Consider the following 14,766-nt stretch of genomic DNA (forward strand, 5'->3'; position numbering starts at 1 on the left):
AAGGGAGAGGGAGAGAGAGAGAGAAACATCAATGATGAGAGAGAATCATTGATCAGCTGCCTCCTGCACACCCCCTACTGGGGATCAAGCCCGCAACCTGGGCATGTGCCCTTGACCAAAATCGAACCTGGGGCCCTTCAGTCCACAGGCCGATGCTCTAGCCACTGAACCAAACCGGCTAGGGCAGTATTATCCCCATTTTATAGATAAGAACACTGTAACTTGTCCAGCCTATGAAACTCAAAATCAGCTTTCCAGGTAGCCTGTTGCCTTTTCTGAATGTGAATGTCAGCACATGGGTTTGGGCCTGTTGTTAACTGTCTGAGCCTGAACACGCCTCTCTCCACCCCTCCACCCCACACCTTGAAGTCCCCATCTGTAAAACGAGGATCCCTGTGAGGCTTCGAGCAGACAGCCCTCGGGAAGTGCTGGGCACAGTCCCGGCACCAAGTCAGTACTCAGTGAACCCTGTATTTGTAAAAACATCTTAGTGACATGATGTGCAAATAGCCAAGAACTATCCCACGTTAGGGTCATTGCTGTCACCCCCAGATGGACTGGGCTGGATTTTGGCTCTTGTTCTGGGCTACTGAGGCCCTCCTGTGCCTGCACAATGAGCTGAGGTCTGTCTCAGGGCCAGGATGTGAAGCCTAATTCCTCTCAAAGTGTCCGCTGGCCTGGTCTCCTCCCGGGCTGAAGAGAGCCTGGGCAGGGCAGCCTGTCCCCATGACACCTAATCCCTTGGGCTGTAAGCCATCCCCAGGCCCTCAGATACAAAAAGACTCCTTTTCCCCAGCTGGGAACGCTGCCAGCCCCAACCTGTTCAGGCAGACCCACCCCTGGGAGAAAGCAAAGACAGCCCTTTAGGGTGGAGGTGGGGGAGGGGAGGAGCTCAGCACCAACCCTGCATCCAGCTCCCCACGCAGTGCCCCACCCTGGGCCCAGTTTGTCCCACCAGCAGGGGGCACCTCAGACCAGGTGGGAAATTGGGACTCATGAGACATTGCCTCTGGGCTGCATGTAGCACCTGCCTGTTTGCTTGGAGGGGTCTGGAAGTCTCATTCATTCAACCAAAAAAATGTTGGAGCTTCTGTATAGTGATGTGCCAAGAGCAGGGGACAGACTTGGGAGCTGCTGGATGCTGAACTTACACTCTAAGTGACAATGAGTGTGGAACCAGAGAGAGAGACAGATGTGAGTGGTCATCTTGAACCTGCCAATCTCTGCTCTGGATGAGGAAGGGCTTCCATACCTGCCATGGCCAAGGCTTCTGGTTGACCTGATGGACTTGGCAGGACCTCCCTTAGCCCTCCTGGAGGAGCCCTGGCTCCAGCCCCAGGAATTCCCACCTCTCCAACCTGCTCCGTTCCTCCGGGGAAGTTGGCTCTGTGCCCTGGGTGAGGTTTGACCTCTTCACTCCTTCTCCTCTGTCTCACTCCCCCAGACCCGCCCAGGGGGCTCTTCTGCAAAAGTGAGCAGCTTGCAAACCATGCCTGTCCTGAGCCACAGCTGCCTTCCTCCATTGGTGCTGGGACTGGTTGTAGCCGGTCCCCTGACCCGGATTCCTCTCTGCCTCCCCAGCCAGTCACATCAGAACCTCTCCCCGTCCTGCAGCTCTCCTTTGGGCCTCGTCATTCCCAAGAACCACGAGCCCTCCTAACTGCCCCTCTCACCCCCATCTCGGGGAGTGGGTGGGGGTCTCCCTCTGTGAGATAAGGTGGCCTTAGCCCTGTTTGCTCACTCGCCCTGGGATGTGTTCAGATACCTGGGTAGACGTGGTCTCTCCCTCACAGGCCTGGGCTGCCCTCCCGGGTGACCAGGAGCTCCATCACCACTCAGCTCGCCCTCCCACTGCCAGCATCCGGGCATCGTGCCCTTGCCCTGGGCTGTGGGAAAGACCTTCCTGTTCCCCTCCCCAAACTCAGGGCACAGAGAAGCCAGGGCTGGCCAGGATGTGTGTCAAACCCAGACTCGTAACTGCTTGGCACAACCAGGGTGTGGCTCTGTGGGGGGCACAGGAAGCAGAAGACCCCCCTGCTTGTGCAAGGATGCCTCTGGAGTCGGGCTGGGCACTGCAGTGTGGCTGCTCTTGACCGACTTTTGGGGAGAAGTCCTGAATCCGTTTAGAGACAGCCTCTGCCGTCAGTGGGTGCTGCAGAGGGAGCCGGCCAGCAGCCCACAGGAAGCAGCCGTGGGTCTGAGTGACTTGAGTCAGCAGTGTGACGCAGTCCAAGTTGTGTCAACTAACTTGAGTCAGCAGACACAGTCGTGTCAACTAACCAGGGCATCCCACGTGAGAGAGGGGTCACTGTCTCTCCAGGCTCAGTCTGGGCCAGATCACATGCCCCTGGCTCGGGGCCTGGCCCGCCAGCGCGCTTCCAGAAGCCAGCAGCCAGGGAAGTGAGAGGTTAGGAAGGGCTGGGCTGTTTAGCCAGGAGATTAGAACAATCAGAAGGTGGAAAGTCCCCAAATCTCGGAAGGACTTTCAAATGAGAGATCAGACTAGACCACAGGGACACAACCAAGCCCAGCAAAAATGAAACTCAAGGACGGGACTTCAGTGCACAGACGGCAGACAACGCGAATGTTGGTGGTAGCTGTCCAGCGCCCTGGGCCGTGAAGGATTCTGGGCCTGTGTGGGCTCTTTGGGGAAGCGAGCCATAATCAGTTATGCCGTCTGCCAGGGTGCTCACTGGTGCCGGGCACTTGCCATCTGCCTTCGCGTCTGCACTGGAAAGACCCTCCAAGCCTTCCGGTCACAGGAAGGTGACCAGGTGCCTGTGTCAGGCGGCATTTCCCAGGCCCAAGTGCCCTTGGAGACCAGTGACTCCTGATATTGTTGTGCCGTGTGTCTCTTTGATAATCTGGTGAATCCTAAAGTAATGTTTTAAAATGGGCAAATAAAAGACTGAGGATCACAGAAAAAGCCAATTATGCTGACATGAAGTTATCAGAACATTAAAAGGGCAAGTTCATGAATAGTAATGTGTCTATATGCTTCTTAACACATAAAATTGTAAACAGTGGGCCTAATTACTATAAATTTGGAGCAGTGATGAGTGTGATGATACTTCCCAGCATCCGCAACGACCCTCGTGGGGTCGTGAGAATAGCTGTGGTTTCTGTGACAAAGCCCCAGTGCTACAATGCTGCGTTCAGAATTTGAGGAAAAGCTTAATTTCAGTTAGAGGTTCATGACATTTCAGCGAAAGGTTCTCAAGTCCCCACATTCTGTCCACACCCCCAGATGAAGACTCCTTGTGCGGAGACTGGCCCCTTTGAGAGGGAGCCCCACTCTGGGCCCAGTCCCCCAACTATGGCCTTTGGCCTTGGGAGGAGCGAGCTTGTCCGCAGGCACCCGCTGCGCTACAGGGTTTGACCTTCTCTCTCTCTGCTGCAGGTGGGCTGACAACTTCGTGGCCCAGGGCTGCGGAGGAAGCAAGGAGCACAGCTTCCAGCACCCCTTCCTCCAGGTACCTGTTCCACCCTCCCCACGACCCTCCGACCTCCCAATCCTCCCCACCTCCTGTCACCCAGGCCTCCTGGCCCCGGAGGCCCTGCTGTTTCCGGTCCTGGGGGTGGAGTCTCCCCCTGCTCCCAGGAGAGCTACCCACGTCTCCCTCCCCAGAAGAGAGGCTCGAGTGTGCGTGCCCTGGAAGGGGCAGAGGGCACAGTCCTCCGTGAGAGGCCTGAGTGGGCACCGTGAGGCCAGGCCTCACCACGTCTAAGTCAGGACACATTTGGAAAACATCAACCCTCGTGGCAAAACCTGCTCTCCATCCATCGGGAGCCCAGACCCCACAGGGACAGGGACCATAAATAGGAGGCACCTTATTGCTCCACAGGGAAGTAGGAGACCCGGATTTCAGCCCAGCTCTGTCAGCCACTTGCTCTGTGACCTTAAATAAATTCCTGAGCCTCTCTGGGCCTGTTTATGCATCTAGAACTTGACCAGGGGTTGGCCTAGATCAGCGGTTTTCAGAAAAGGCTCTACACAGCCTTAGGGTTTGTGTCAAGATGTTCAAGGGGCTGAGGGGTGACCCAGGCGGCAGTCTCTGGCCTCCCACACACAGCAGCGTTGCTTGTGCCAGTTCTATGTGTTGGGGTTATAGGTAAGCTCCTGTTTGAAGAAAGGTTATGTTTAAAATATTTTTGTTGAAGGTGACCCTCCCTCCAGCTCTAAACTCCTAGGGTTCTGTCCCTGTAGGCGGTGGGCATGTTCCTGGGGGAGTTCTCCTGCCTGGCTGCCTTTTACCTGCTCCGGTGCAGAGCCGCGAGGTACTCAGATGCCAGCATGGACCCCCAACAGCCCTTCAACCCCCTTCTTTTCCTGGCCCCAGCCCTTTGCGACATGACCGGGACCAGCATCATGTATGTGGGTGAGTAGCCAGACCAGGCCGAGTAGGGCTCAGAGAAGCCCATGACCCAAGGGGGCCATTGATGAAACAGCCACTCCCACCCCAGCTCATCTTCACCACCCGGCCCTCTCCCACAGACTTTCACAAACGCACGCTCACCCGAGATTCACTGAGCGCATACCACGTGGGAGGCATGTCTGCACCCTGAGAACACCTCGGCGGACAGACAGCCTTGACTCTCGGGAACTAATGTTGTGTGTCTGTCCTCTCCCAGCCCTGAACATGACCAGCGCCTCCAGTTTCCAGATGCTGCGGGGAGCAGTGATCATATTCACAGGCCTGTTCTCAGTGGCCTTCCTGGGGCGGAGGCTGGTGCTGAGCCAGTGGCTGGGCATCCTCGCCACCATCGCGGGGCTGGTGGTCGTGGGCCTGGCCGACCTCCTGAGCAAGCACGACGATCAGCACAAGCTCAGCGAAGTGATCACAGGTGCAGCGGGGTCGGGACCCAGGGGCCGCCCTCCTGTCCTCTAGGAGCCCAGCACAGAGCCAATCAACGAGCTGTTACAAGCTCTGCTGCATGCCAAGCCCTGGGTGGGCCTGTGGGGACCCGCTGCTGTGGACATGCACCTGCTCTCAAGTTGGCACATAGAGTGTAGGGGAGGCCAGAGGCCCAAGCAGCATGAGAAATGGGTAGATAAGGAACCAGGGGTCAGAGGAAGCAGAGAGCGTGTGCTGTAATGTACCTGTCTGCACCCAAACCGCTGGATTTGGGGGAGGAGAGAAATGAACATGTATTGAGCACTTACTCCAGAAAGAAAGCAGTGCAGCCCATTCTACAATGAAGTGACCACCCTGGTCACTCAGAGGTAGGATTAAACCAGAAATGTTTGTTTCCACGCCTGTGCTCAACAGACCTGCTTACCCCATTCTGCAGGCCTCTGGGCCTTCTGGGACCTCAGCCCAGAGGGGGTGAGGTGCTGCCTTACCAACTTACCCCCCCCCCCCCAGAGGCCAGCAGATTAGTTATGTTATGACTGTGCCTCGTGAACTATATTGTCCTGCAAAAGTCACGGGCTGTTGTTCTGTCCCCTTGGGGGCCGTCTTCCCTCAGCTTTGGGCCCACCACCCTGCCCACAGCCCCTTCTGGCTCGCTGCCTCCCTCACCCTGGCCTGTTGGTCCTTTCCCACAGGGGACCTGCTGATCATCATGGCCCAGATCATCGTCTCCATCCAGATGGTGCTCGAGGAGAAGTTCGTCTACAAGCACAATGTGCACCCTCTGCGGGCAGTTGGCACGGAGGGTGAGTGAGCGCAGGGGCTGGGAGGAGGGCGCTGGTCGGGGGCACACTGGAGGGTAGCATGTGGAGTGAACGCACATGTAGGAGCACAGGTCCAGGTGCCAGGGACCACTGGGAGGGGTGAGCTTCCTTCCTCCCTTCGCCACGTACGTCGTGCACATGGCCAGGAGCTCAGGGAGGATGAGGCTGAAGATGAATTAGTTGTAAGCCTCACTCTAGGGGCGCTGACCAGCAAGAAGTGACCAAGCAGTGGTTTGAGCTCGGGCCACCTGTGCTCAAGTGATGTTGCACCCGCCAAGCCTACCTGAGTGCCTTGGGTCAGGGAAGGTGGCATTTGAGCTGCAATTTCAACAGGCAGAGTAGGAAGGAGGGAACCCCCGACAGAGCGAAGACATGGGGAGCTGGACCTGAGTTTACAACCCAGTGAGGAATCGTTTGGGCGAGATGCAGGTTTGATGTTGGGAGAATGATCAGGTCAAGTTCATATGGAGAACCTTGAACAGCAGGCAAGTGAATTTAAGTGACAGGCAGAGAAGAACCACCAGAGGTTTTAGAGCAGGGAAATAACTATTAAAATTATGCTTTAAAAATATGAAACTAGCAGGGAGGATTAGAGCAATGCTCCCAAATGTGGCCTGTGGCCTCGTCAGGTTGCTCTCTGTGCCTGGTCCACGGTGAACTGAGGGCTATGGCAGAATGTTCATAACTACATCAACGACATTGTCACGGATACTCTGTTTCTGCTCCTTTTTTCCCTAGCCAGACTTTCTGAATGAAACGGTGCATTGATTTACATTCTGGTTCAGCTCCTTATCACAGGCCAGTGACGCTGAATGAGAGCGGTTTTCCACACTCGTGGGCACCGTAGTGGTGATGGCCAGCAGTTCTTTTTTAAACCAGTAGACTGGAATTGAGAAGTCAGAGAGCATGCACACTGTAAGGGTAGCTGCTGTTCTGTGAAAGCACACGTGTGTGTGTGTGTGTGTGTGTGCCTGTGCATGCATACACTGTAAAATGCATTTCTCCTGGTGTAGTCGGAAAATGTGGGTTAATGTGGAGAAGGGCAGCTGGAGCCCATTCAGTGGCCGCTGTGAACTCCGGATGAGAGGGGACGGCTCTCGGTCCTGAGAGGAAGGCCCTGGTGTGGGGGCCACGAGGACGGGGTGGCAGGAGATGAGGGGGGGCCTGCTGGCCCCGATGTGCTGGGAGTGGGAGTCGGGGCCAAGCAGTGAGTGTGACGTGCTCCCTTCTCTCCCCAGGCCTCTTTGGCTTCGTGATCCTGTCGCTGCTGCTGGTGCCCATGTACTACATCCCTGCCGGCTCCTTTAGCGGAAACCCCCGAGGGATGCTGGAGGACGCCCTGGACGCCTTCTGCCAGGTGGGCCGGCAGCCGCTCATCGCCCTGGCACTGCTGGGCAACATCAGCAGCATCGCCTTCTTCAACTTTGCGGGCATCAGCGTCACCAAGGAGATGAGTGCCACCACCCGCATGGTGCTGGACAGCCTGCGGACTGTCGTCATCTGGGCACTGAGCCTGGCGCTGGGCTGGGAGGCCTTCCACCCGCTGCAGATCCTCGGCTTCCTCATCCTCCTGATGGGCACTGCCCTCTACAACGGGCTGCACCGCCCGCTGCTGGCCCGCCTGGCCCGCGGCCAGTCCCCAGCAGAGGAGGGCGAGCGCGAGCGCCTGCTGGATCCCTCTCGGACTCTCATCAATGATGCCAGCTGAGCTCCTGCGGGCCTGCTGCCACCTGGATGCACCTTGTTCACCCTGAGGCTGAGGCCGCACAGGCTGGTGAGCCTCAAGCTCCCTGTCCCCAAGGCCTCGCCCTGTCCCTCCCCACAGTCCCCCAGGACAGGCCCCCAGACCACAGAAGACAACAGGACACCCAGTCCTCCTTTGTCACCACGTCCCCCAGGCCTGAATGCAGTGACCACGCCAAGCTCACCCAGGCCCCCAGAGCAGCACTAACGCGAAACCACGCAGTGGAATTGCAGGACTAACACCCCGAGGGTTTTCTCATCAAACTAAAATTACCCTCCAGAGAAGAGAGGTCAGTGAGCAAATTCAAAGCAGAACTAAGTGCCCCATTTTATTTTTTTGGTTTTTGTTTGTTTGTTTGTTTTTTAAATTAAATCTTTATTGTTCAGATTACAGTTGTTCCTCTTTTTTCCCCCCATAGCTCCCCTCCACCCGGTTTCCACCCCACCCTCTGCCCTTACCTTCCCCCACTGTCCTCATCCATAGGTGCACGATTTTTGTCCAGTCTCTTCCCACACCCCCCACACCCTTCCCCCACCGAGAATAGTCAGTCCATTCCCTTTCTATGTCCCTGATTCTATTATAATCACCAGTTCATTCTGTTCATCAGGTTATTTATTCACTTGATTTTTAGATTCACTTGTTGATAGATGTGTATTTGTTGTTCATAATTTGTATCTTTACCTTTTTCTTCTTCTTCCTCTTCTTAAAGGATACCTTTTAGCATTTCATATAATACTGGTTTGGTGGTGATGAACTCCTTTAGCTTTTTCTTATCTGTGAAGCTCTTTATCTGACCTTCAATTCTGAATTATAGCTTTGCTGGGTAAAGTAATCTTGGTTGTAGGTTCTTGTTATTCATCACTTTGAATATTTCTTGCCACTCCCTTCTGGCCTGCATAGTTTCTGTTGAGAAATCAGCTGACAGTCGTATGGGTACTCCCTTGTAGGTAACTGACTTTTTTTCTCTTGCTGTTTTTAAGATTCTCTCTTTGTCTTTTGCTCTTGGCATTTTAATTATGATGTGTCTTGGTGTGGTCCTCTTTGGATTCCTTTTGTTTGGGGTTCTCTGTGCTTCCTGGACTTGTAAGTCTATTTCTTTCACCAGATAGGGGAAGTTTTCTGTCATTATTTCTTCAAATAGGTTTTCAATATCTTGCTCTCTCTCTTCTTCTGGCACCCCCATAATTCGGATGTTGGTACGCTTGAAGTTGTCCCAGAGGCTCCTTACACTATCTTCATATTTTTGGATTCTTTTTCTTTTTGTTTTTCTGGTTGGGTGTTTTTTGCTTCTTCATATTTCAAATTTTTGACTTGATTCTTGCGATCCTCTAGTCTGCTGTTGGAACTCTGTATAATATTCTTTATTTCAGTCAGTGTATGCTTAGTTTCTAGTTGGTCCTTTTTCATATCCTCGAGAGTCTCACTAGTAGATTTCTTGAGTGTCTCACTAAATTTATTGGCGGTTTCTAGAAAATTCTTGAAAAACCTTATAAGTGTGGTTTTGAACTCTATATCCTGTATTTGCTTTCCTCCGTTTCTGTCATTTGTGACCTGTTTCTTTGTCTCCGCATTTTTTATGCTTCCCAGTGTTGGTAGAGTGGCTTTATGTGCTAGGTGTCCTATCGGGCCCAGTGGCTCAACCTCCCCAATTACCTAAGGTGGACACTCCTGGTGCACCCCTTTGTGGGCTTTGTGCACAGTCTTGTTGTAGTTAAGCCTTGATTGTTGTAGTTATCACTGGGAGGAATTAACCTCCAGGCCAATTGGCTGTGAGAATCAGCTGTGTCTGCAGTGGGAGAACTTCTGTGCTGGAGACACCCTTCTGGGGCAAGACTTGCTTCAGTGGGGCTTTGGTGCTCACTGAGTCTTGCCCCCTGAGTGTGTCCCTTATGGATCTGAGGAGTTGTAATCTGGATGGTCCCACTCTGACCACTGGGTACACTGGCTCTTGGATCTCTAAGGAGGTGCTAATTTAGCCTCTGCCTGGGGCTACCCAGCAGGAGCTATGGAGAGATCTGCAGATTCCTCTTCTTTGTTTGGAGTTTGGAGGTGCCTAGATGAGGCCCAGCTGTGAAGCAATGCAAGTTGCTGTGGGCCTTGGGCCTTCTTTTGGAAGTTCTGGGTCTCTCTGACCCAGCTGCAGTTTGTTAGGTAATTTTCAGATTGCAAAGGGCCAGGCCTTTCATATGCAAAAGCCTCTGCACACAGCTTGGGTGGGGCGGGGTCTCAGGGAATCAACAGGGTGGAGCAAACAGCTATGGCAGATCCTCAGTCCTACCTAAGAGGCCCCGCCTCTCAGTGTCCTGGTAATCGCTGCAAGCACCTCTGAGAGAAAGCCGCCCTCGAGTTCCACCCAATGCCAGACAGTCCAGTGTCTCCCGTGTGAGTCTGGGTCCCCAGAGACTCGCCTGGAACTGGAGTCCAGGGCCATCGGGAGCTTGAGACTCCCTCCCGATTGAAAAAGACAACCGTGTCCTCAGTTGCCAGCCCTTTCCACGTGCGCCTCCGTACCTCTGAGTCTCAGTGTGCTTTTCTCTTTCCTTCTAGTTGTAGAATTTCCACTCAGCCAGCCTTCCTGTGGTTCTGGATGATGTCTGTTTTGTCTTTTAGTTGTATTTTTGAAGTGGTTGTGTGAGGCAGCAATTTCCGGTGTTTACCTATGCCGCCATCTTGGTTTCTCCTAAGTGCTCCGTTTTTAAAACGTTTAAGATATCCCCTAGCGCTGTCTGGAGCCTTAGGTTTCGCTAACTCTGCCTGTGCTCCCAGCCCCTTGCCTAGTCGCTCTGGGCCTTGGTGTCCTGTAAAGCAGATGGTGTCAGCCTGTGGCTTCGGAGCCTCCCAACCCCAGCTGGGCCTGTGATTTTGACCAACCTGGGAAAGGAGTGACAGCCCATTCATTGGGGATTCCCTCTGCCCACAGGGCCTCCCCCAGGCCTGTTTTGGTGCCCAGGTGCCCTTGCTCACACACCCTCAGGGCTCCCCTTCCTGCGAGAGACTGCAGGGGAGTTCCAGGCAGCCCTTGGTGTAGCGGCTTTTATGAACGCTGCACCTTCCCTTTTAACTGAGGCCCAAAATTATCAGTTGTTTGGCAAGACCGGTGTCCTGCCGTGGGCTCTGGCCATGTAGCCACATGGTCCTGCCACAGGCTGGGATCTAGAGCATAGCTGGCCCTCAGCCCACCTGCAGGGTGATGGATTGACCAGGATCCTGCCCGTTCAGAGTATGCTGGCATCCCAGGCCTTCTATGAAGTGCTTAACTTTCATGCTAGCACATAACAGCCTGCACAGGTGGGTGCAGATGAGGAAACCAAGATCAGGGAAGGTTAAGTGACTTCCTCGTGGAGCAGGTGTTTAAGTCATGAAATCTGATTCCAAATCTGTAGCCCCACCTGCCATACTGGTCTCTCTCTGGGGTCTTTGGAGGAATTTTCTGTGGCTGGGATAGAAACATCATGAGCTGGTGTCCTCCCAGTAGGTCCCCCTCAGCCCCCTCAAAGAGAGGGAGCTGGCATCCGGGACCCCAGGGAGCCGAGCAGCCCTCCATCCCAGCATTCCTCACTCCCTGGCAGTCTCAGGGGCCTCAGACCATGTTCCTGGGCAGCTCGAGCATAAAACAGCAGATGCCGTCCTTAAAATCAAATCTAGGGGAAGGGATCTTTGACAAGTAAAACCCTCAGGCTGTGTGGGAATCCAGCGGGTTATTAAAGGTTGTTGGGAGAAGAGGGTCTTTCTTTCCCACCAGCCCTGAGTCCCAGGGGCCCCTGGGCAGCTCCGGACACAGTGCGTGTCACAGGAAGAAGGAAATGGAGAGCGAGGGTGCTGAGGACTACAGCTGCCTTGTCAAAAAAACAACAACAACAACCAACCTTGGGATGTTGTTTCAGCCTTTCTGTTAAAAAAGAAAAGGGAAATTAGCAGCATGGATTTTTTTAAAGAGGGAAGGAGTGGCAATTGGGGTGTTCCTGGGCAGCCTCTCGAATGTTGGATGGAAAAGCTCTCATGTACCAAAGCATGGAAACCACCCAGTCCATCGTCCATTGTTCAGATGAAGAAACTGAAGCCCAGAGAGAGGCAGGAACGTCCCAAGGTCACAGCCAGTGACAGGCAAAGCCAGAGAGCCTGGCTCGGCCCTTGCCCATCCGGGAGCCTGTACCCGGACACCAGGACTGTGCAGGCCAGCGCACAGTGGGGTGTCATGGAAGGCTGCACTGTGGTCTGTCAGGGGCACTGAAGTCCTCCTGATGGGGCATCAGCTTTTATTTGTTACTGAATTTATTGGGGTGACATTGGTTTGCAAAACCATATGGGTTTCAAGTGTACAACTCAATAAAACATCTGCACCCTGTATCATGTGCCCTTTGCCCATGAACCATCAGCTTCGCTCAGAGGGGAGGAAACGTTTTATTGTACACACCATCGTGGAGTGGAATATAAAATCCACATAGATTGCTCTATCTGGTTTGGCTCAGTGGATAGAGCATCGGCCTGCGGACTGAAGGGTCCCGGGTTTGATGCCGGTCAAGGGCACATGCCCGGGTTGCGGGCTGGATCCCCAGTAGGGGACATGCAGGAGGCAGCCAATCAATGATTCTCTCTCATTGATGTTTCTATCTCTTCCTCGCAATAAGAATATATTTTAAAAAATAAAATTCACACAGATCCTAGGATAGAATAGATGCCTCAAGAGAATTCATGCTGATAGTAGGTACCCTCCCAATCCCCGGAGGCGTGCTCACTGTCCTGTTGGAGGGTGTGTTTGAGAAGCTTTGCTGTGTCATGCTGCCATGTGCGTGGGATCTCCACTCTGCTGCTGAGTCTGGAGGGCTGGAGGGGATGTCTTAGCTGGGGCCCTCCCGTTCTGAATGGAGTAAGGAGGCCCTGAATGGCATGGAGACCCTGAACCCCCAAGTCAGAATTGACTGATAGACTTCTGCAAACATCAGTTCAAACACAATGTAATTTAAACCATCTGTATTGTAGTGAACTCAGCAGTCCCTGCCCATCACAGAGTGGTCCTGGGGGAGCCTGAGGCCCTGGAGTGCCCCTCCACTCCTCTCACCGGAACCTGCCCACCGGGCAGAAGTGTAGGGCCCTGCCAAGTGGTTCTGTTTGCTTTCACTTTGTCCAAAGGTCTCAGCATAGTTGCAGCAAACAACACTCCAGGAGGTCAGAGCCCTGACCCCTAATGAGGGTGGGCGGGGGACTGGAGCAGAGGGTCACCTGGTGCAGGGGAGAGAAGCAGAATCAGGAGTCAGAGTGTGTCCTCAGCCCTGCCTCTACCTCAGCGGGGTGACCGTGGACCAGTCACGTTACCTCTCAAGACCTTGGCTACCGATAAAAAGGCGAGCTTCTCAGCATTCCTAAATGTGTCCACCTCCCTAACCCACCTGTAGATCAATATTCTTTCGTATTTGCCTGGGTTTAGAGCCCCTCTGGCCTTGTGTTGACTACATCCCTTCAAAACCTGCCGTCAGCAGGGAGTTCCCTATGTAGCCATGAAAGTTTATAAATCACCCTTCTTCATTGTCACAAAAAAATTTTAATGAGGGATTTCTGTCCCAGAATTCAGCATGTGTCAGAATTTACTTTTTTAAGGCTGAGTAATAGTCCATTGTATGTATATACCACAATTTGTTTATTCATCCATTGGGACATTTTGGGCTATTGGGAATAACACTGCTACCTGTACAAATACCTTTTCAAGTCCCTGCTTTTAATTCTTTTTATTATTATTATTGATTTGTTTGTTTGTTTGTTTTAGAGAGGAAGGGAGAGAGAGGGGGAGAAACATCGATGTAAGAGAGAAACATGGATAGGCTGCCTCCTGCACACACCCTGGCAATACTGAGCATGTGCCCTCACTGGGAATGGAACCAACTGAGCCACACTGGCCAGGGCCCTGCTTCTAATTCTTTTGAGTATATACCCAGAAGTGGAATTACTGGATCGTATGCTAATTGTATGTTTAACTGTTGGGCCAATTGCCATTTTATTTTCCCACTGTGGTTGCATCATTTTAAATTCCCACCAGCAGTGAACAAGGGTTCTGTGAAATCGCTAATTTTGTAATGGCATTTTTCCTGATTATAGTAAGTGTTAACTGTAGGACATTTAGAAAATGCAAGGAAGTAAAACCGAGAAAGTAAAATCCCCTTTATTCTCACTACCCAGTTCTACACTTGGCCTGAATGCGGATTATCCGCAACAGGAAGGAAGGTGACGTTTCCCTGGGCTCATTCTATTGTAATGTCCGAGAGTGTGACCCAAGAATAGTGCTGAGGTCCCGCCTGTCCCTATCCACAGATCCCGAACTATCAAGAACATGCAGTTAAACTGGCTTGTGAGTCATATTCGCGGGGTGTTCCCGGGAGGGTCACAGGCGCGACAGGGGGTTGTCACGTTCTCTGTAGGTCTGTTTCCTCATCTTTAAACGCCGTCTCTGGGTAGATAGAGCAAAACATAAAACGTTTGAGCAAAGTGACTTGTCAGAAACGCCTTCTGCAAACTCATCTCCACCTCCAGAATCGAGCTTTCCTTTGTCCACCAGAGGGCACCGGAGGACACGATTCTGACAGCATCGCTACAAACAAGTAGAGGGAGGTAGAAAGTCCCGCCTCCTTTCACTTCTTCAAGTGTCCATTGGCTGATCCGACCGTCGATCTTTCACGTCCCCGTTCCTCTTCCTATCACTGCCGCCGTCAGCCTCCAGGCCTGTGCTCTCATTGGTTGCCCCCGTGGTCGCTCTGCTCCGGAGGCAGCCACTGGGAGTCGAAGGATTCGGTTTTAAAAAACGCCGGCGGTGATCGGCGGTGTGAGCTATTTGAACCCCAGGCAGCGCGTTCCGCGTGGGTCCTTCCCGGCGGGCGCACGCGACCCGGGCGCTCCCAGACCTCCCAGTCGCCAGCCTCAACCCCCGAATCCAGCGGGCGGGGACGGAGCCGCGGACCGAGACCCTCCGCGTCGGCCATGGGCCCGCGCCGCCGGGGCCGCAAGGCCGTCACCCCAAGGAGGCGCCCCGCGAGCCCGGCCCCCGCTGCCTCGGACCCCGGTTGTGTGGTTTCTCGTGATCTCGACCCCTGGCCGACCCAACAGATGTCCAGATAGTATAGAAGATAGAGTCTGTGAAGAAATATTAACTGTGCGTGTATCTTGTTGTCTTTATTATTGTCTTATACCAGATTAAAGCCTTATGGAGTGTTTTTTAATAGATTTTGTCCTATTAGATTTTGGATTATATCACTAAGTTGGAGGTGGTTTTTTATTTTTTTTTTGACTTTTATTTTCTTATGCTTTTTATATGGGACCGTGAACATCATAATTTAGCAGAAATACTGTATCTCCTATG

General features: G+C 53.1%; 1 protein-coding gene across 1 annotated transcript in view; it reads left to right on the top strand.

Annotated features, from left to right (window-relative positions):
• Window positions 1-7,811, top strand: part of SLC35F6 (solute carrier family 35 member F6) — a 12,813-nt gene extending 5,002 nt beyond the window's left edge. Inside the window, exons 2-6 of the mRNA XM_006099798.3 lie at window positions 3,401-3,473; window positions 4,208-4,379; window positions 4,633-4,845; window positions 5,549-5,659; window positions 6,916-7,811. Of these exons, the coding sequence (XP_006099860.1) occupies window positions 3,401-3,473; window positions 4,208-4,379; window positions 4,633-4,845; window positions 5,549-5,659; window positions 6,916-7,385 (1,039 nt within the window). The 3' untranslated portion in view covers window positions 7,386-7,811. The remainder of the gene's footprint in view (window positions 1-3,400; window positions 3,474-4,207; window positions 4,380-4,632; window positions 4,846-5,548; window positions 5,660-6,915) is intronic.
• The last annotated feature ends 6,955 nt before the right edge of the window (window positions 7,812-14,766 follow it).

The sequence above is a fragment of the Myotis lucifugus genome, unplaced genomic scaffold, assembly GCF_000147115.1.
Source record: "Myotis lucifugus unplaced genomic scaffold, Myoluc2.0 scaffold_285, whole genome shotgun sequence".
Classification (NCBI taxonomy): domain Eukaryota; kingdom Metazoa; phylum Chordata; class Mammalia; order Chiroptera; family Vespertilionidae; genus Myotis; species Myotis lucifugus.